This window comes from Zalophus californianus, chromosome 9 (assembly GCF_009762305.2).
Source record: "Zalophus californianus isolate mZalCal1 chromosome 9, mZalCal1.pri.v2, whole genome shotgun sequence".
Taxonomy (NCBI): Eukaryota; Metazoa; Chordata; class Mammalia; order Carnivora; family Otariidae; genus Zalophus; species Zalophus californianus.
The window spans coordinates 46,173,189-46,196,337 of NC_045603.1; the positions used below are offsets into that span (position 1 = coordinate 46,173,189).

The following is a 23,149-nucleotide window of genomic DNA, read 5'->3' on the forward strand; positions in this document are numbered from 1 at the left end:
GGGGCTCGATCTCATGACCCTGAGATCATGACTGGAGCCGAAACCAAGAGTCAGATGTTTAACCAACTGCGCCACCCAAGAGCCCCTTAAATCTTCTAATCTTAAGTATCACCACATTGTTCTGACTATACCATCTAACTGATAACTCTAGTTGCTGTTAAAGCTAAACCAACCAGCTTTTACCATATTTAGCTCCTGCTACAAAAGATTCACTTAGGCTTCTGTGTGCCAGGGTTTTGCAGCATGAGATAGTGACAGAAAGTCATTTATACACTGAATATGAAAGATACACCTGTCCCTTTGAAAAATAATAATAATCCGTCATAATAAAATGGCTCAGAAAACTCAAAAAATGCCTTCTATGCACATAAGAAGGACTAAAGAACAATATGTGGCCACCAGAAGACATCTAGGCAGGGATGAAAGGAATGAGTTCCATGGCAGGTTGACCTTGGATAACTTCTTCCCATCATATTTCTTTTAATCTCGTTTGGCACCTTTGGACACTGGAAGAACTTGAAAACAGAATTTGGGAAGGGAAGCACATAAAATACTATGCAGTCCCAAGGCCTTTTTATTTCCTTTTTTTTTTTTTCTTCCCCAGAAACAGGAAACAATCTGTCTAATCCTCCTTTTAGAGAGTCACTGGTGAAATCTGCTGTTGTCTTTGTACATCCTTACCTTGGAGGCCTAAATTGGAATGACATCCAAAGACCTTGCTTGTGGCTTCCCAGACAGGATAGAAAAATGCTTCCAGTGTGCGTCATATCATTGTTTAAATGTTTTGATTAATCACTCTAGTGTGATGATTTCTCTCTCTCTCTTTTTTTTTAACTATAACAATCCAAGAGGAGGTATATATAAGCCATCAGTTTTCTAGGCTAATATATGTCCCCAAAGTATTCTTTGTTCCCAAAACTTGTTTAAAATAATTCCAAAGCTAAAATTTCCACCTGTTCGGATAATTTTTATCAACCCTACCCTTACATTTATCCATATCTCTCTGCATTCCCAACTCATTGCAAAGATCCCCTTAATTAGTGAATTTCAAAGATCTCATTTGAAGATCAGAAATTAAGTGTTTTGGTTTACTTCTTTTAAGGAAACTTAAAAATAAAGCCCCAGAAATTGGTATGGACTTATTTACTTGACATCACAGTTCCTGAGACCCTAACAAGAGGTCCTCTTATAAAACAGATTATGCCAAATGAATCTCCCAAGTAGTTGCCAGGACAACCTTTTCCTTCTTCTCAGCTTGGAGTTAATTGAGTGTTAACCTAGGTGTTCAGAAAAAAATTGGTTACTTTTCAGGGGGGAAAAATGGAATTCAAGTTATGCTAGAGTATTAAATTATGATTGGATTATCATTGGCTCTGTGCTGGATTTTATGCCTTAGAAATACTTTGGAACACAGCTATTCCAGAGAAAGTGTCTATGTTCAGAATACCTGGTCACAATGAATCAGAACATTTATGTTTAAATTCTCCCTCCTTGATGCGACATCTGTATAAAGACCTGGGGAAAACCTTTGTTCAAGACACCTGAGTTACAGACTCAGACATTAGCCTGGCTTGACTCACGCCCAAACTGTCGAAGCTTTACCCATGAGGGACATTAATGTCCACACCTTTTGTTCTAAATTTACTGTGTCAAACTTTACCAAAAGAATTCCAGATTCAAAAATAATAAGAAGCCAAGGAGCATACGTTCCATTGTTAGCTCAGAAGTGAGTCACCGCTGTAGAATTTCTTCTGTCTACTGATTAGACCGGATACGCGCTGGGCGGTGCAGCAGGAAAGGCTGCTGCCCTCTGTATGTGTGAGTTAATAGTCACAAAAGGTCACAATTTTAACATGTTAAAAACCAAATCTCTCTCCTGGGCATCTGGAGGGCTTTTTTCAACACACCCTCCCAAGTAGCAAAAGGAAAAAACTACGTTTCTTTTCCTTCTAACCTGAGTCTACCCCCAGCTGACACAGCTACGTGCTTCCCAGCATGGAGACAGAAGACGCTGATTTTTGTGTTTGGTCAGGCTAATGTGATAGATATCTGACATTTCTAGAAGGGCGGTATATCTGAATCCTCTCTGGCCTCGCCAAGTACTGTGTTCATATTCTATGGCCACCAAGAAATCAGAGCCTTGCAGTCAGCACCACTTGTGTAGTGAAAGGAATGACTTTCTTCCATGGCATGGCACAGGGTATAATTAGGGGGAACAAAAAACTTACCATCCAAAGCAAGCACTTTCTGTAAGTGCGGGGTGGCTCTATTAATAGTTACACAGGACCACAAGAGTGAACCAAGACTGTCCCAAGCAAATCAGATGTATGATCATCCTGGGCATAGTGTTAGCCAAGCACTTACCAAAAGAGTAAGAAAAAATATATATAGTATTTATTTTTGTACTCACTAAATAGCAATCACTGTGCTAAGCATTTTATGGATTCTCTCATTTCAATCTTGCAAAACTTGGAGCTCCTTGGTGGCTCAATCGGTTAAGCATCTGACTCGATTTTGGTTCAGGTCATGGTCTCAGGATCATGAGATGGAGCCCTGAGTCTGCCTCCACCCTGAGCATGGAGCCTGCTTAAAATCTCTCTCCTTCTCCCTCTGCCCTTCTCTGCTCACATGCATATGCTTTCTTTCTCTCTCTCTCTAAATAAAAAACTTAAAAATAAAAATTAATTTAAAAAAATTGTAAAAAGCTTGCAGAACTTGAAACCTTACTAAGTAAATACTGTTTGTCAGGCCAGTGGCTTTCAAACTTTTTTATGAACAATGGGAAACAAAATAATGGGAAGAAAAAACCTTCCACAGAATACCAACATGAAAAAAACAATTAAAAAATAAATAAAACAGTGGCTTAGTCGGTTGGGCACCCGACTCTTAATTTCAGCTTAGGTCATGATCTCAGGGTCGTGAGATCAAGCCCTGAGTCGGGGTCCGTGCTTTACTGAGCGTCGGCTTGAGATTCTCTCTCTCCCTCTGCCCCTCCCCCACCCCGTGCTCATGAATGTTCTCTCTCTCAAAAAATAAATAAATAAATCTTAAAAAATAAATAAAAGGCACAACTGCCTTGGTCAAAACTGGGATTAGGATCTAGTCTTTTTTTTTTCAGGTTTTAAAACTTTTTATTGCATATTTTAAAAATTGTGCATTCCAATAATTAAAATCATTTGAACAACAGCAACAAAAAAAAAATGGCACTCTGATTAAACTGCATTTTACAGCCTGCAGGACACCCCGGACCAGCTTGGTTTTTACTCTCAATTTCACTGTCGTCCCACCCAGCTTCTTCCTTCACCAACATGCAAGTTCTTTTCCTTCCCTGCCAGCCAGACAGGCAGATGGGAGAGGCAGGCGCCTTGGTTGTCAGTAGTTCTCGATTCTTTGATGTGAAAAGGGGCAGCACAATCATTTAAACTTGATCCAACCACTTTGCATCTACAAAGTTAAACAGCTAAAAGAAGTAAAATAAGAAGGCAATGCTTGTGGAATGTACAGTGCATATTGGCGGCACGCGCCTCATTATGATTCGCTTGCTTGCTTCTCCTGTTCAATCGTTTCTTTATTTGAAGGCAGTAGATTTTTCTCTTGCGTTTCTGGCTTCTTCCATTTCGACTTGTCGAATTTCTCAATCTCAACCACATCGGGTTTGTCAGACATGGTTGCTGAGGAAGCGGAGCGAGGTGCGCGTGCAAGTGAAGTCCCGTCTGCTCAGTGGCCACCACCGAATGCTAGTCTTAAAATCCAACCTCCTGCACCCTGCCATGGCCTCAGGGACCACTGCAGAATCTTAGGCTTTAAGAATTCTGTGACGAGGGGTGCCTGGGTGGCTCAGTCGGTTAAGCGTTTGCTTTCAGCTCAGGTCATGATCCCAGGGTCCTGGGATCCAGTCCCACATCGGGCTCCTTGCTCAGCAGGGAGCCCGCTTCTCCCTCTGCCTGCTACTTCCCCTGCTTGTGCTCTCTATCTTTGGCAAATAAATAAATAAAATCTTAAAAAAAAAAACGTTTAACAAAAAAGGATTCTGTGAAGAACCTTTTGTCTAGACATTGATATGGCCTGACTCATTTAATCCTCACAATGACAGGGTTTGGCATTAATGTCGTTTTATAAGTGAGGAAACCCCAGCTGGGAAGGATTAAATGATTTGTCCAAAATCATACAAGCAAGTAGGTTCAAAAACAAGGATTCAGACTTGAATCTGTCAGACTCCAAGCCCGCTTCTTTCCATGACATCATCTGCCTCTGCTGTAGCAGACTTCTAGGCTGGTTAATATTTAGAAACATATTTGGATCTTTCCATCTAGGCTTGCCCCAGCAGGGCAATATTGTGTCCTCTGCCAGGTATGTTCTTAGTTCTCCAAGGCCTTCAGAGGCCCCATCCCAGAGCCTTCCAGGCAGTCCTGTTCAACCAGATAGCACCAAAGAGTAACCAAAATGGAACAATAGCCTGCAGTATGGTATCTGTATGTGCTCTGCTGTGTACTAAGCATTTTAAATGGATGGTCCCATTCTTTACTCACAGCAATGCTCAAAGGTAGGCACCGTTATGTTATTACCTCATCACTTTGCAGACGAGAAAATGGAGTGCTGCAAAGGCTTTGTAGTAAGGTGGAGCAGCTAGTAAGTGTTAGAAAAGGGATTTGTCTTGACAGCAGTGTATGGTGTCTTTTCCTCTCTTAACCCACTTCGGTCCCTACTAGGGATGAACCTGACACCTTGGCATTCCAAACCTTTCACAGCAACGATCCCTCTTACAATTAACTGGGTCCCCTTGCCCTGTATTTTTTTCCCCCACTCTTTTTTTATAAACTAATTCCTGCTCGGCAGAAAGTATTGGACAAGCATACCTTGTTTCTTTTTGATCTGGGAAATCTAGAACTCTGGGAAACAGCTTTGTACCTAAAGGATGCTCCAGGACAGACGATGCTTTAATACAATGTATTGAGTAATGATGGTGCATGCTGCCTGACTCATGATGGTGCATCTATTTTGGGCCCCCTAGGTCTTCTCCACTGAAGCATCATCTTGATCAGCATGGAAATCTTTTAAAAACAAACTAGGTTGAATTTAAACAATGATCTATTGGAGGTCAAAGATTATTTTAGTGCCTGCTCTTTAAAAGGGAGCTGGAAGGGGCACCTGGGTGGGGCTCAGTCATTAAGCATTTGCTTTCAGCTCAGGTCATGATCCCAGGGTCCTGGGATCGAGCCCCGTGTCTGGCTCCCTGCTCAGCGGGAAGCCTGCTTCTCCCTCTCCCACTCCCCCTGCTTGTGTTCCCTCTCTCACTGTGTCTCTGTCTGTCAAATAAATAAATAAAATCTTTAAAAAAAATAAAAGGGAGATGGAAGATGGTTTTTAAAGTAATAAAAAGAGCACCCCTGCTTCTTATGTTCAAAGACCAGCTTGTGTTACCAACTTTACATCAGTGATGTGGATCTGGACTTCACTAAGTCCACGGAGCCAGATCTGACTTGAAAGATACCTAGGAACCAAGTCAGAGCTGTCCTGGGATGAATTATCGCAGGGCTCTCCAGAGGGTTCCATATAATCTAGCATTATTCATTTATCCTATAACTGAATTTTGTATACAAGAACTGTATTAGCTTCTTGGGTATTTTTTTTACTGTGGCCAGCCAATAAAAAGACAGTGTATGATCTGCATGGCAATCCTACATTTTTAAGTTCATACAAAGATCCGCAAAGTATTCTAGATACCAATATATGGAATTAGACATTTATTAAATATTTTCAGAGATGATGGTGACAAGACCCTGAATTTGAACCAGACTCCAGTGATTGCATCCTGTAATGCCCTTTGCCTTCTTTTAGCCCAGTTTATTTGCATCCATATGAGATGAAAATAACATGTCCGGGGTAATCTACATGGTAGGTATTTACTTAGGACTAGTAAGTGCTTTTCACTGTTGCATGTATGAGAAGATTATGACATCATGCCTGCCCTTAAAGGAACTACAACCTAGTTGGAAACAATTTTGGAATAGGATAGACAGTAATAACATGATATCCAATTACTTATAATAAAGGCCCCACCTTGGCCCTCTCTTTTTCTACTCCATTATAAATGACAGTTAAAAAGAAGTAAGGCATGCTTGTTAAATATCTAGAGGACACAAAGCTGGGAGTGAGAAATGAAAAGCTAATATATTGAATGATAGAAATAGTGGTGATAATAAATAAGAACTTCATGCTGAAACCAAGTTGAATTTACTTATTTATTTGACAGAGAGAGACCCAGAGAGAGAGGGAACACAAGCAGGGGGAGAGGGAGAGGGAGAAGCAGACTCCCGGCCGAGCAGGGAGCCCGATGCGGGGCTCGATCCCAGGACCCTGGGATCATGATCTGAGCCGAAGGCAGCCACTTAACGACTGAGCCACCCAGGTGCCCCACCAAGTTGAAATTAATAGGAATGAATAAAAAGTCCTGCATTTAGTTTCAAAAATTCAATAGCTTAAGTACAAGATGAGAGCAAACTGTCATTTCCACACTCAAAAAAAAAAAAAAAAATCCTGCAGACTTTTTCATTAGCCCAAACCTTCACTCAATATCCTAAAATGCTTGCTGGGCACCGGGCTCCAGGCGGGCACGGTGACATCTCATCATCTGATGTACCTGCAAATGCAAACTCATTGGCCTATGACATGCAGCTCAAAGGAGAAAATAGTCCCACTGACTAGACCCTGTCAGGAGTAGACACAACACTCTAAGAAGGTCATCTTTGATAAAACGGCCTACAGAAGAGGGAGACTAGATTGGCGAGTGACCAGGAAACCAAGCATTATAGAAATATTGAGGGCCCACAGGATGTTTAGTCTAGAGAAGAAAAGATTATAGGACTTTGATGGTTGTTTTCCAGCATTTAGAAAGCTATTGTGTGACTACAAGAGGAGCCTTTAGACTTTTTTGGGGGTTATTTCAGTTCGACCAATGGGGTGACAGTTAGAAAGGAGCAGATTCATTTTGATCTCCTCAGAAGCTTTCCTGCAACTTGGGGAAAGGCTGCTTCTTATGGTACCTCGCCTCCCCACTGAGCATCCCAGCAGAAACCAGCTGACCATCTGCCTTGTAGACTGCTCCCTTCTGGAAAGGCTACATCGTGCCGGCGATAGGCATAAATGATCTCTGAGAATCCCTCTGATGCCAATTCTTTACAAATGAGGTGGAAAATAACAATTTTTCATACACCTTCCTTAAGCTTTCAGACTCACAAGAATTTTGCTAACCTACAACTGATCAGTTTGTTTCCCCATCTTCCCCATCTCTGCTGGCTGAAACACCCTTGAGTTAGTTAACAGAATGTCAGAGAAAATACACTCCAAGTGAGAAAATACACTGCTGACCCATTTGAGGTCACATGGGTATGAAAACTTGGACTATGTCTTTGTTCATTCACCGGTTAGACAGATAAATACCAGTGCTCACCAGAAGAGACAAGAAAGGGAAGAGTTTACCTCAAAGTGAAGTAAACGGTGAGGGAGTTCAGAGACCAGAGCCCAGGAGATGGAGCACATAGAAGGCTCCTCATACCACCATCAGTTCAAGGGGGAAGACTGATGGTTCTCTGAGCTACGTAAGGCCAGCTCCCTCAAGCTGCCCTAATATTTCCTGTGGCTGGATCTCTTAAGATTCACAGTCGAAACCAGCATCTTTTGGACAGCTGCTTTGGCTTTAGGTGTGCCCAGATGTTACCATCCCAGCTAAGAAGAATTGCCACATCCTCAGGTTGCCATTTCTGTTGTCAACTTATGACCAAGAAACACATTAGCCAGAAAGTTGCCTTCAGCACAACAAAGTGTCTAGTTTGGAGAGAAAAGACTGATAAATACTTCTGCTATTAAGTTGCTACCCCCCAAATTTACCTTTTTTTCTTGCCAAATACATCATTTTGACATCACGTCAAGCTGCTTAGTTTAATTTAGAAGGATGAAATCTTACTAACTTAACATCTGTGCTTAGTTTAGAAGGATGAGGCTTACTATCTTAATGTCTGGTAAGCTTATATTTATAGAGGTTGACAAATAAACATAGATATAAGCTCAGTCTTAGTTATTACCATTAACCAGAAATCATGTTACAATAAAACAATATATCTTGTTTTTAAGTTGAGCCCTTACATGGTCTAGAAAGAATTATTTTGAATGATAGCAACAACCACTAGGGAGAACTGGCTAGTAATTTCAAAATGAGTTGTATGATCACACAGTTATAGAGATTCCTAATAGTGCTACAGTTACTCAGTGAGCACAAGCTGTAACGTTTAGACTACTATGGGTAGCTTTGCCAAGTAAATAACCCTTATTATAAAGAGCAAAATATGATGTATCTACTTTATCTATAAAAGTATAATGAGAAGCAGCCTTCTACTAATCCAGTAACAAAAGGTACCTCTGAGTAACCAGTGATGATGATGATGATAACAAAGGGGAAAAAAGCAAGAGCCAATTCCCTCTTCCTCAGCTCATTTAAGGGCCCGCCCACTATTGTGTTTGGATACCCAGCATACCACACCTAAAGACTAAGGCTGTTTCCATATCACATACTCAAATAGACCATTCCAGGATAGTTGTTCTTTTTACTTGTACAAAGAGCAACACTTCACAGTTGAGTTTTGTTTGCTAAACCTACTTCAATTTTAAACCACGTGCATAAACCAGTTTAACATGAGGTGAATGATAAGGCACCTGAGAAGTGATACTCACACTCCAGGTCCATGAATTCCTTTAACCCTCGCCAAGAATCCCGTGCAATAGGTGTTGTTGTTACCCCACTCTAACAGAGGAGGAAACTGAACCAGAAAGGGTTTTTATTTAGTAGCAAAGGACAATTGGAGGTAAAATCAAAACCAATATTTATAATAACATTAAAGCCATAAAATACTTAGAGACCATTTTAAGACAATACGTGCAAGAATTTCACAGCTAAGAATTGGTATAGGAGGGATTTCAACTCCGACAGCCTGGGTGGTTCCAAAGTCTAAGTATTTAACCAATAGGCAGTACTGCCTCCCCAGTAATGGTATGTAGGTGGAATTAATCAAGTGTCTAGTGATTACCGGGCACTGTGTTAATCCCTTTCTATACATTAGCATATTAGGCTCACCAGTTGGGTCATTTGGACACAGGTAAGAGGCGTCACAAAAGAATCAGGAGGTCAACTGTTCTGTGTCTTTGGCATAGTACCCTAGCTTGGATGAGATCTCTGTGACTTAACACTGCAGGCTGTGAGCACTAAGAAGTTATTGTATTATCTCTTCCTTGTAGGGGTGGAATGGTCCAAACCAGTGAGCAGTATGAATTTGTGCATCATGCTCTGTGCCTGTATGAAAGCAGACTCTCGGCAGAAACTGTCCAGTGATTCTCTGAAGATTGACCAGACCATCCAGCTCTAGGGGTAGTTAACCAATTACCCACCTGAGGCTTCTAGAAGGAGCTTCCTGCAGTGGAGGGAAAGAGAAGTGCTGAAGCCAAGCTGTGGCATGGATTGTGGAAGATGGCAACAATGACAGATCGCCAGCCCCTTGTGTATATGAATGCATTTGTAAGCATCCCTGAAATTATTCTGAAGGTTCTATGCTGATGGAGGTAGAATAGATTTCTCACACTGCTAAAGAGGATTTTGTTTTGTCCATATTGACTATCTGCCACACAGAATGTATGTTATGAAATCCTCGGTGACATATGTCATCAGATAACAACTGGAAGAGCTGCTGAAGAAATTACTATTGTGTTTTAGATGCTTTAATGTTTGCAAAACCTGTCTTGTGAATGGATTGTCAGCTGTTAAACTGTTCCTGTTTTAAGTGCTATTACCTTTCTCAGTTACCAGAATCTTGCCGTTAAGGTCGCAAGTGAGTGATAATGGATTTTTAACAAATAAGTCCTTGTTTTTGAAAAAAAAAAATCAAAAGCAGTACTATTTTATATGGAAATGTGTCTTGATAATATTTCCTATTAAATGTGTATTTATCAGTACCTCCTGTCAATCAATTACAGAGCACAATGATTGTCACTGGATGTATATGTATTTACTCTCTATTATTGGGCATAGAGTTGGTTTCTGCTCCAGAACTCCCAGCCACTGTATTTCTACATTGTGAGTCATTTTACTTTAAAAGGGAAAAACAAATTTGTAGCAACTATAATGTATCCAGAATTTTAAATACCTGTCTCTCTTTTACTAAGAAGGAATTTTTGAATATTCTGTCTACCTAGAGTCTCTCGCCCCAAATAAAGGCAGATGCCTTTGGGAATGAAGTAACCTGTCCCATTTCCAGTTCTTCAAAAGGATGCTGCCATGGATATTCTTAAATTTCTGAAAGGTTTTAATCCTCAAGAGACAAATAAAGTTTAAAAAAATGCACTCGGCAAACACTAGATGTTCTGCTCAAATATGAATTTTTAATGCAGCTATGTTGACTTTGTTTCATACTGCCAATAAACTACTCTTAATACTAAGTACTTTTTTAAAAAGATTTTATTTATTTATTTGACAGAGAGAGAGAGAGAGAGAGATACAGCAAGAGAGGGAACACAAGCAGGAGGAGTGGGAGAGGGAGAAGCAGGCTTCCCACTGAGCAGGGAGCCCAATGCGGGGCTCGATCCCAGGACCCTGGGATCATGACCTAAACCAAAGGCAGACACTTAACGACTGAGCCACCCAGGCGCCCCTCCTAATACTAAGTATTGAGTAAAGTATCTACTTTTTTTTTCCTATTGGAAAGAAGCTATTATCTTTTGGGGGAAGCCTGACGTAGGTAATGAGATGGGTTTAATTTTAGTCTCCGCCTCTCCCCAGTGGAGATAACTATCTCACAACGTAATATTGTCATCACTTAAGGGATAATGATCTAAAAGTGCCATCATTATGTGGTTTTCCGCAGTAGACTTCCAGCATATCATTATACAAGCAGTACATGTTTATGTCTTTATATGACTTGTCATAGACCCTCATAAATTACATGGCTTGTGTTTATTCAGCAGAATCAACATCACCTGAAGAAATGTAATGTTTTAGGAACATTCAATTACCTAAGATTACAATTCCTTTCTTCCCTCTTGAGGTTAAGAAGTCGTCATGTGCCACAGGGATGCAGGAGAAAACTTACAAGTTTTATTCTACTCCTGGAGGCTAGAATTTTTTCTCCGTAAAAAAGGAGAGGTAATCATAATCCCTTCTTTCTAAGGAAACAGACAAAAGGACACTGGTGTAAAACTTCCCCAAACAATTCAATAGGAGGAAGTGCTCGTCACTGACTTTTTCCCCCACCATGAAGGCACATTTCCTTCCTAGCCTTTGCTTCTCTTATCTGGGAGATTTCACACCCCCCCCCAAGCGAAGCATGAACAGTTGTTAAGTGGAAAATGGAGGCTGAATTTTACATGGCGATTCTTACCTGCTGGATCTTTGGGAATTCAGGTGAGTGGGCTTGCCTCTCTCTTGTGTTTCTCCACCAGCCAGCAGAGGAGTCTTTGTCCTTTGAAAAGTGTCTGAACTAGGGCAGAAATGGAGCCAGGTCTCCATGGCAGTTTAACCAAAGACGATGAGGAGGGAGAATTAAAGGAACCAGCTACAACCACACCGTTGAGATTTCTCTCTAAAAGAAAATAAATGGCCTCCTCATGTCCTCCAGCTGCCTCGGGCAGCTCCTGAAATGGCAACTTTACACCACAGAGTGAAGCACCTTGAGGAGAAATTTTGATTATTGTGTAACAGTCTGTGGCATTCTCCATGTTTCTTTCCTTATCAGGTTATAGGTTTGTTTTTTTGTGTGTGTTAAAGAAAGAAAGTCTAAGGAGCTATAAGTACAGGGGGTGAAGAACTGTGGTGTGTTTTATTTGGAAGCTGTTATTTGGAAGGAAGGTCTGAATATTTTCATGAAAGAGCTGAGCAAATTAGGCAAAAGTTCAGAAAATGGTTTCTGAGTCTGAATATTTCACTTTTTAATACCGATGTTTAACAATTGGATGTTTGATTTTTTTATGTCGAGAAATGCTCATATTTTTTAGTCTATTACTTATTGAGGGATTGTTGTAGCTATTGTCACAATATAGAGAAATGCTTCTCGCCAGGACTGTAAGAAATGGTGTTTGTGATCATCAATACCTTCATTGGTTGCTAATAGCTAAGAAGGTTTAGATGGGTGGGCAAATTTGTTTTGTTTTGTTTTTGAATAAATACACCCAATTTTTAAACATGTATTCAAACTATGCAATTTGTATACAAATACTACAGTGGTAACTTAAGAATTGGAAAAGGGGGGGCTTTTTTAGAACGGGGGATGGTAACGAGATGGAAAGAGTTAAAATGGTTAGAAAGGGAATGAGGTTTTTCATAACTTCAGCATATTTAACTAATTGGGTTCAAATATCACACCATATTTTTTGGATGATTTTGTGTCTTTCCCAAGATTCCTTTCATTATTTCAATTGGAGTGTGTTTTCTTCCCTGAGCCATGGGAAAGTAAAAGAAAGGAAGAAAAGTATGACATTTTGACACTGTCAGCCTTGGGATTTTAAATTACATGCATTGACTCTGGGAATATTCACTCAAAACGATAGCAATAGAAAAGATAAGTAAGCGTCATATTGTCACGGCTTATTTGTGGGTGGGTTATTTTGTTTTCTGATGGGCCTTCTAATTTGCTACATAGTACTTTATGAGTATCTCATCTTCCAGAGGGGTTTCAGATCGTCCATGTCCATAAACAAGAGTGCCTTTCCAAAAATAAGAGAGTGGTCGTGGGTTTGTGTGATGCGACCAGCCAGAACCAGCAGTGGATGTGGACTGAGGATGGAAAACTCCTTCATGTTAAATCTGCTCTGTGCCTGGGCATCTCCAATTCTAGTGGTCCTTCCCTATCAGCTATCTCTACCCACTGCTCCCAGACACCCCGATGGACTTGCCATGAACAGGGAGGGCTCCTTGAGGTGGAAAATACCTCTCTCTTTCTCAAGAAACAAGGCTCCAAAGTAGTGGTCAAGAAGGACAAGAAATACCTCCATAGCTGGATGAAAATAGATATCAACCAGGAGGGAAAACCGGTGAATGGAAGCCTCTGCTTAAAAAAAGGTGAGCTTTCCTTTTCAGAATTGATTCTGAACGTTCTTTGGCTCCATGTTATGTTATGTTATGTTTGTTTGTTTCACATTAAAGGGATGTCTGCTTACCTCAACACAATACCTATGGGAGATTGATAAGCTATTGGAAATGGATTGTGTGGCTCCTACTGATGTGGAAAACTTCATTATTCTCATTAAATAAGCCCAACATCTTTCCTTATACCTCTTACTTTTCCTTCCCTTCTTTCCTTGCTGCTTTTATTAAACAAATATTTCTTGGGTTTCTCTTTTGTACCATATTGTAGGCACTTTGGTTAGATACCATTCAATGTAACAATATAAATCAGGCATTAGCACAGCGTACATATGTAATGACTAAAGCCAATGATCAGGAAATTGTTAATTGTGCTGATGTAGACACTTCTATTCTCTGATTAGGGGGAACTAGTAGATCATCAGAATGGTGTTTGAGAAGACTGGAAAGATGGGAAAATACATTGCACCTTTGCAAATCTCTTGTACTAATGTTTAGAGGTACAAGATGTCACATACTTTTGAAATGGTAAGAACCAATGTGTAGCCACAGGGTTTTCTAATTTGTTGACCACTGATGGATATAATCTAGATGACAGATACAAGTAAAAACTTGCATACAAATGCAGAACTTCCTGGTGCAGCACACAGTTCAGTCCTGTGCTGGGGATTTTTTTTTTTTTTTTTTTTTTTTGTGGATACAGCTTAATTTTCTTTTTTCTAAAGATTTATTTATTTATCTGAGAGAGAGTGAGAGAGAGAGAGCGTGCACACAAGCAAGGGGAGGGGCAGAGGGAGATGGAGAAGCAGACTCCCCGCTGAACAGGGAGCCCGACCTGGGGCTCGATCCCAGGACCCTGAGATAATGACCTAAGCTGAAGTCAAGAGTCTGACGCTTAACCAACTGAGCCACCTAGGCACCCCTTAATTTTCTATTTTACTTAATCATTTTATTGCTTATTTACTCCTGTAGTAGAGATTTGCTTTAGGAAGTCATGAAAGATAAAACTAATAGAATCATTATATATTAGGTACAAGCAGACCTTACAAATCACTGGAGATATTATCTAGAAATGAAGCCCATCATTGAAGAGACTGAAATTTACCAAGGTCAAGTGAATTGTCCCAGATTAATTGGTGGCAGAGGTCTAATTGGAACCCAAATTTCTTAACTCCTTGTCCAGTATATATTCCATCATACAGTGTTTTCCAAATGCTTAACCACAGAATTTTGCCCAATTGACTACGTAAGAATCCCCTGGGGGAGGAAGGAACTCATTGCCATCATTTCTTCTCTCCTACCACCTTCAAGATTCAGTTTCAAGATATTTGGGCTAATACCTGATATTTTTTTAAAGATTTTATTTTATTTATTTGAGAGAGAGAGAGAGTGAGAGAGAGGGAGCACAAGAGGGGGTAGGGTCAGAGGGAGGAGCAGACTACCCACTGAGCAGGGAGCCTGATGCGGGACTTGATCCCGGAACTCCGGGATCATGACCTGAGCCGAAGGCAGTCGCCTAACCAACTGAGCCACCCAGGCGCCCTAATACCTGATTTTTTTAAAAAATTTTGATCCATAACCCTATTTGGGGGTCAGCATTCACTTACATCTTATTATTAGGTGTTTATTTTTGAGGCTTATATGAGTCTTTTCACCATGCTGATCCTTGGACAGTTTTCTGTCGCTCATTCATTTCATAAATGAAGTAAGTATTTAATTAGCTGCTAGTTGAATGCAATGGCTCTTCTACAATTGAAGTTGACTATATAGTCCTGAGCTTATAAAACTTCTGACTATGAGAATAAGATAAAAATTATAAAAGTCAGTTAGAAAATTCAACTTTATCAGAGAATATACAACACATAACACCAATTTGTACATTTCTTATAGTTCATTGAGTGAGGCCTGTCCTAAACAATACAGAAACATTATAAATATTCCTGTTGTACCATTAAACATAAGAAGTAAGTTTCTTTCCCAGCCCCCAATAGAATCTTATTTAGCAGAAAGTTTCATTGGAACTTTTAAAAAAGTAGATATGGATCAGCAATGAGTTATTCAAGATAGAAGATAATTAATGGAAAAAATCATTTCCTTTGGCCTTCATGGAGAACATGTCCAAGGATGGGCTTTACTTCAAAAGTAAGTGGATGAAATAGACCATTTACAGTTAACCTCTGAACATGCTGTATCCAAAATATGTCCAACAATGTGGGCTGGAAGAAAAATGGACTTCTAGAAAAATGCAGAAGGAAAATTTGCACAATTGTGGTACAAAAAAAAAAATCTTGTATTTGAATACACATGTATAATACATAGTTTGTTTTAACACAATTATAAGCTAACAGATGTTTTTCTGGTCTATGTCAAACTTACCATTGATTAAAGATACTGAATGATATGAGTTGACCCATAGCATGAAAGCTCATTGATTAGCTAGAGAACCCATTATGAAAAATTAAATGGCATTCAGATGTTTGCAATGAATGACTCCAAATTTCCTTTTTTAAAGCATTGATAACACAATTATATATATTGTTGTTGGGCTCCCTGCTCAGTGGGGAGCCTGCTTCTCCCTCTCCCTCTAACCGCTCCCCTGCCAGTGCTGTCTCTCTCTCTCACTCTCTTTCTCAAATAAATAAAATCTTTAAAAAAAAAAGAAAAATCAACATTTTATAACCAATTTATAAAATTAGACCTTTAGAGTTATTATTCTGAGTCATAAGAGCAATAATAAAAACATCATATTCAAAATGCTAACATAACTGGCTAAAAATTGAAAAAATGTATTCTCTCCCTATATTCTTTTGTCAATCAGGTGTCAGATATCCAGCTCTTTGGAAACAATTTTATCTTTAGCAATGTGTCAGTAAAACAAAAAGGTGACTGACGGACTTTCTCAATTTTTCCTCAGACGTATTCGTGTTACATTGTACAGCTACATTCTTGGAGTCACTGTATTAAGAGTATAATTTTTAGAAATCCCTTGTATATAATTTCAGAATCTTATTTTATAAATTAACACAAACCAGTTACCAATAATGCAAGAAGAATAAGGAAAAAAACATATTCTGTTCTATTCAATAATAATGCAATTTTATATAATCACACATTTAATTTTTTAAAAAAGATTACTGCTTTAGGAATAAAAATGCATTCTGAGGTCCAAATCTCTAATTGACAAACTCCTTAAACATAGTAATTCTAGATCTTCTAGATGAAGGGTGTAAAATTCCAGCCATCACTTAGATGCTTTTCCAAAGGATGCCAAGTCTCCCTATTTATAAACAGTTAGATGGCTATCTACAGTAATTACTTTCGGGGCAACTGGGTGGCTTAGTCGGTTAAGCGTCAGACTCTTGATTTCGGCTCAAGTCATAATCTCAGGGTCCTGAGATGGAGCCCCAAGTTGGGCTCTGTGCTCAGGGGGAGTCTGCTTGTCTCCCTCTTCCTCTGCCCTTCCCCCTGAGCTCTCTCTCAAATAAATAAACAAATCTTGAAAAAAAATAAATAGTTACTTTCACTCAGGTGTTTCATATTGTAGGGAGAAGTAACACTGTATGTAGGATGTTGGCTAACCAATCAGTACTTATTTAGCCTTTACTATAGATTCACTCAATCAGGAAAATTTTTTGCAGACATATTTTCGAATGATCCTAACATGACTGAGCTAGTGAAATCACTTAAAGAGGTTTCGCTGCTGAAGTAAACCCTTTTGCTGCCACACTTGTGGTAACTGCTGATTAAAGTAATTGTTTAATTGTAGTTATGTGGGTGAGGGAATAAAATGCATAAGCGCTGTAATAGGTAAGCAATCCTATATACTCTTGGGAGAAAGGGTTTTAATAGAAGCTGTTTCCTTTAGTGATTGGTGAGAATGCTTGTAAATAAAGAGAACTTAAGGGGGAAAAACGAAACAAAACAAAACACAGTGTCTTTTGTACATACAAACCCTACTTTGACCACATTGGCTGTCATAGGGTTAGGGTTTGTTTTCTCCCTACATGATTATAGAAACATGGGCCTTGCAATTGACCTTTGATTTATATGATCATTGGAAATCATATGACCATTGATTACTGATAGATGATCTATGTGATCATTGAAAAATATCTAGCACAGCATCCAGAGCCCCCCAACCATTTTCAGCCTGTGACATGTCAATGAATTCATCAGGGCACACCCATGGCTACATCTGACTTTCATGAGACCTGAGCTCTTATGTCTTTGTGGGGCCCTCCCTTCCCCCCAAAATAAATTAATTAATTAAATAATTTAATAGATTTTCATGGGCCTCCAAATCCTCATTTTTTCCTGTTGTGTGGGAAGAAAAAATATTAAGCAAACATTTTCTTTGACTCTGAAAGTTCTTTTTTTTTAATTTTTAAGGAAATTAAATGATTTTGTAGGCCCTATAATCTCATGGGCCCTAGGCACTGTGCCTATTGTGCCTAATGGACAAATCAGCTGTGGGCTCACCAAGTAATTCACACACTCTCCATCTCCCCTTTTCCTGACCCTGGTAAAGTAGCACCTGCTTCAGCATCCCTCTCCCACAGCCTGATAGTGATGAATTTAAAAGCCGTTCTTCTTCCTCTAGGCAGCCTAGTTTCCTTCTACCCACCATCTAATATACATACATGTCCCAAAAGAGAACATGGGATACACCAGGCATATCTTCCTAATGCAACTCATAATACAGTAGTTGAGTAATAATTGGCTTTTTTTTATGTTATTGGCTTTTAAAAGGTATTGTTTTAATTAGTTTTTCATTTATTTTTTTGAATTTAAATTTTTTACTATGCTCTGCTTTGATGTTTTCCTATGCCTTGTCAACTTCCATTTGTTAATTTTACTTTCTTTACTTCTAATCTTGGATCTTTTTTAAGTCTGTGAAGTATTTTTTGAATATTCTAATAGCCAATGAAATTCTAATGACTTCTGATTTATTTGTTATGTCTCCCACTCTTTTGCAAATTCTCTTTCTTTGGTATCTCTTCACAAACTTTTCACCTCCTGGTTTACTTTCTCAAATTTAAATATGTACCCTTTTTTTTATGTACCCTTTATTTTATTGATGACATTTTCTGAAATGTTATTCTTTTTACCATTTCTAGAAATTATTTAGACTATTTTAACTCACAACCCCCCCCCTTTTTTTTGTGAGTAAAGCGATAGAAGTTTATTAAGTGAAGATACAGAAAAAACTCTCAAGAGTGAAAGGGGTCCCTGCAGGTTTGCCAACAAGGGCCTTTAGGATTGGTCTTTTATAGAAAGCTAACCAGGGAACTTGAATCCTTTTAACATCTCTATTGATAACATCTTCAATGGCTTACTTCCTTTTTAGGGTCTGGTTATTCTTTGTTGGTCACAGGTGATTATCATAAAGACACCCACTCCACATGCCTAGAGCAATCTTGTTTAATATATTTAATGTATAATATATATACATAAATTATCCTTTTTCTAAGGTAACTTCTGTTTCATTTGTTATATCTTTTCCACATTATTTCCCCGCTTTTAAAAGGCATATTATATTTGGCATCTTCCTACAGAAAAGCAAGTCCCAATATAGTTGAAATTTTCTCTCTCCAAAATGAGTTCTGTTCAAGTTATTCTGTTTTCAACATGCTTGAAAGTTATTTGTATCATTTAAGGGAGGGGAACTAACAAATTGTGTATTTTTATTATCATTATACAAAAATCACATTTCTATTATTGATCATATCTAATTCATAGACTAACTGATAAACTGAAATATGTTTGTGTTTTAAAAATATATTTTCAAAATATGGTCTTGAAATGGTACAGTCATTGCAAATCATCTTATAGATGAGCTATTTACAACTTACATGCTAAAATCTATTAAACTGGACCCAGGATGGTGTCTCTTATCTTGAATTGTGTTCTAAGAGGAATTATGTATAATGTGGAAACAATGTGGTAGCAATGGTACAATAAATCTTTTAAAAATAGCTTCAACATATTGTTCCATTGTGTAAGAACTTTTCCTTGCATGTGTCAAAACACATCTTGCTCTTTCATGAACTGTAAAATGTATATACCTTTTTAAAGAACATCAGAAGAATTTATAGATACCAAAACATCCAAAGATCTACTATTTTTAATATAATTTCATAGCACCCATTTCAACAGAGTTCAGGAGATGAAAAGATTAATGTATTTTGACTGCCTTATATATTTCTGTAATGGATTTTCTCTCCTCCCATTTACTTTAAAATCCTTCAATACCCATGTAAAGAATGATTAGAATTCAGTTTGGCTCATATTGTGTATACGGATGAAACCTTATAGTTAGAGATATATTACAATCACTAAGAAACTTAGACCTGCAGGTGCTGGGCCCCACACCAAATCTCCTAGTGAAGGGCCAAGTCTTCAACATTCTAAGAAGCTCCAAAGGGGATTCTGATGCCTACCAGAGTTTGAAGACCACTGCTTTAAAATGCACAAAATTTGGAAATTGAATGTTAAGACTAAAGTTTCTTTCCTGCTTCTTAAATAGCACAAGTTAAAAACACAGTCACAAAATGAAGGGGTACTGGCCTTGGATATTCTCTAGGTTCTTTCTTTGGAAAAAAGGTAGTGGCCTAAAAAGGAAAATGGACTTGTTTCATTTGGAGTGTTTTAAAAATACATTTAGAAGCTTAATTAAAGACAATCATAGAAGACTGACATTTTTTCCATAAGATGTTCCAAAGCTCCATGTAATGGTAATAAGCTATGTTATTCACAGAAGAAATTTTAAAAGTGTTTTGATCATTTATTTAATTTTGGGAGAGTCCTGATTCATCCATTGAATCAATCATGTAAGTTGACTAATAAAAAAAGGTTCTAGGATAAGAACTTACCAACTGCTCCTTAGTGAAGAAGAGTAAGCATAGGTTGACATGCTAAGACACATAATTACATGCCACATATTTGGAAGCTTGTTTTTGTCCTAACTCGTCATTAAAAAAATTTTTTGAGGGTCTGAAAGCTAAAATCGTCATAAATGGTAGTCAGCTCAGAGGATTAGCATTAGCCAAAGCCCAAAATAACAAAATACTAATCGCCACATACAGAAATGTTTACATCCCAACAACAGGCAAATGCCTGCTTGAAGGAACATTCTAGCACCTAATTCAATTAAGACTGCTTCTTAGAGTTTATCGTAAAGGAATATTGCTAATAGAACAAGTGGGTTTGTCAGGTAGAAAACATCCCACGGATAAATAAATCTGGTCTATGTTCAGAGTGGTGACGTGGGCACAATAACAGTGGGGGCGGCACAAGATTCAGAAGGAAAAAAACAAACAGAAACTAGCGGGAATGTCCAAAAATCTATCAAAGTCTAGGTCTAATAGATGTACAGATAGGGTTGTCAGATATAATACAGAACCTTTGATTACATTTGCATTTCAGATAAATTACAATTTTTCAGTATACATATATTCCCAATATAATATGTCATATGTAACATAACCTTTACAATATTGTATATTTGAGATATGCGAACTATTCTGAATTATGAATTCTTTATCCGAAACTCCGATTTAACTGGGCATCATGTATTTTTGTTTGCTAAGTCTGGCAACCCCCATACAGGGTTTGCATGACCTTCCACATCTCAAGGGAAGGATGCTTGATAATCACGATTACTTCATGAAATTTAAGAGTCTAAAGAATCTTTAAGAGAACTGCTGATGTTCACATCTTACTAAATTTTAAAAATACTTTTTCTGTTTTTGTCCTGTTTTTGTGCCTTATCCCCCCTCTTCTTTATATTCATATAAAATATGTCAGCTGAAATTGGAATGGAAATAAATGAGATTCAAAAGAGGGCTCAGTAAGGTGGACCAGAACAGGGAAAAGGCCAACATTAATAGCCTCTTCAGGGAACTTTCACCAGCACATAGTAGTTGCTTAAGAAATGGTTGTGGGGCGCCTGGGTGGCACAGTTGGTTAAGCGTCTGACTCTTGGTTTCGGCTCAGGTCATGATCTCAGGATCCTGGGATCGAGCCCCCGGTCAGCTCTGCGCTCAGGACAGAGTCTGCTTGCAATTCTCTCTCTCCCTCTCTCTCTGCCCCTCCCCTCTGCTCTCTCACTCTCTTTCTAAAATAAATAAATAAATCTTGAGAAAAAAACAAAAAGAAGAAGAAACGGTTGGATGAACCACTAAAAGAGTGGCGAAAAATAAAATCTTTTGTCTGCCAGTTTGTAAACCAGAAACTTTTCAAAGTTATAGTTACCTAATTGGGCAAGATTCTATGGCCCAGGAAACCCTGACATATAATGGAGTTGATAGAAGCATCTAAACATACCACCTCGGCCCCTAACTTACAGACCTTTCCAATGCTTCATATTATAGAATTGTTCTCTAGGTCTTGTTACACAAAATGTGGTCCAAAGACCATCAGCCCCAGCATTGGCATCTCCTGGGAGCTTGTGAGGAGTGCGGGCTCTGACAATCTTCACTGAATCAGAATTCGCATAGTTAGCAAGATTCCCAACAGATGGAGAGCATGTTTTAAAATTATGGCTAGGTGAACCTAATTCATAAATCAATTATTTTTAAGTATGGACAATTCAGCCTTGCAAAGTAAAGCTATAAATTAACCGCACCAGCTCGTAGGTTTTAAACCTCTTGACTGTCCTTCCAGCAGATAGGGAGCTTAGAAACTACAACCATCCTAGGATCTGGTACTCACACAATTAGGATTAGAAACAGTTTACACTGTGGTAAGACATCCTGGGAATCATCAGTCTTCATGACGAAGTTAGGTAAGTTGTTAGCTGTGATTCTCAACCTGGTATTTTGTTTAATGACCCCTTTGAGAAATTGAATGAAAGTTCTGAAAGTTCCCCACAGGGGGAAAAAAAAAAAACCTATACATGGACATATATTCAGGACTTGGCAGGAAGTTTTTCGAGATTCACGGACCCCCTGAAGCCAATTTCATGACTCCCTCAATGATCACAGAGTAAATTTAATTCTGTCTTCTACACGAAGCTGGGGATTTCCGGTAGCAGTTTCCACAAACTCCCCTGACCATATGATATCAATAGATGGATAAAGGATGGGTGGCTTGAACAGGGCAAATTGGCATCGTCACACTCCCAGACCCTTGATTTTTCATATAACTGAAACTCATCCACATGCCTGTTATGAAAGATGTCTTCTTTTTCTAAAGTCAAATTGCTTTTATGTGAAGAATCCACAAAACATGAAGGTAATTTTAGCAACTGTCCTTTTTTTACCTCAGCTGTCCTGGGAGCAGAAGTTTCAGTAAGGAGCACTAGAAACACGGCTCCACCCCAAATCCCCACTACTTTAAATGTACTTCCATATAGCCCGGAACACCTTATTAGGAACACCACAGAGGCCTTCACCAGAAGTACAACAGAACACTCCAGCCACAAGAGCAGACAGAGGCAGCACCCCGATCCGCAGATGACTGGAATTACAGAGACACCTTCGGTGCCCTGGACTATTTGGCCTTTCTCCAGCACCACGGAACAGGTAAGGGGAGAATGGATGTGGAGGTTGCCTTAGAAGGGTCTCAGAAAGTCCATTGCTTGGAAAGATTCGCTCTGCTGGCAGTGCCACTACCCAAGTGGGTGATTAGGTCCTCTGTGTCCTGGCTGCTAACGATGTATGAATGCATTTTGCGTGATGAAAAAATCTTTGAGATAGAACTAAAAGTTCTACATCTTCATAAGGTAAAGATAATTAGGCTGCAATGTCAAAACCACACTCCTGCAGGTTGGCCGTATTTCTGAACCAAAGTCAGGGTTCACAGTCTTAGGCATAACCTAAAAACAGGAAATAGAAATTGACATCAGCACCTTGCAAATTCCCCTGCGTCTATGTCACAATCGTTTATGCTCATAAGAGAGTGGTCTCTTTGTGACTCTTCACAAAGCAATGGAAGGTTCAGGAATCTATGATTGATTTGTGAACATGGTCAAATAAGCTAAGTCACATACCAATTCCTCATCAGCAGCCACAAAAGGACAGATGGGTC

General features: G+C 38.9%; 3 protein-coding genes across 3 annotated transcripts in view; 2 read left to right on the plus strand and 1 right to left on the minus strand.

Annotated features, from left to right (window-relative positions):
• PTPRR (protein tyrosine phosphatase receptor type R) overlaps positions 1–10,496 on the plus strand; it is a 241,109-nt gene extending 230,613 nt beyond the window's left edge. The window contains 1 exon segment of the mRNA XM_027595377.2: positions 9,289–10,496. Within this exon segment, the coding sequence (XP_027451178.1) occupies positions 9,289–9,382 (94 nt within the window). The 3' untranslated portion in view covers positions 9,383–10,496.
• LOC113922957 (thymosin beta-4-like) lies at positions 3,529–3,666 on the minus strand. The gene has a single exon (XM_035721940.1). It carries the CDS (start codon positions 3,664–3,666, stop codon positions 3,529–3,531), a length of 138 nt encoding a protein of 45 aa, XP_035577833.1.
• Positions 10,497–11,326: 830 nt separating the features above from the next.
• Positions 11,327–23,149, plus strand: part of PTPRB (protein tyrosine phosphatase receptor type B) — a 110,479-nt gene continuing 98,656 nt past the window's right edge. The window contains 3 exon segments of the mRNA XM_035729139.1: positions 11,327–11,443; positions 12,704–13,096; positions 22,388–22,644. Of these exon segments, the coding sequence (XP_035585032.1) occupies positions 11,389–11,443; positions 12,704–13,096; positions 22,388–22,644 (705 nt within the window). The 5' untranslated portion in view covers positions 11,327–11,388.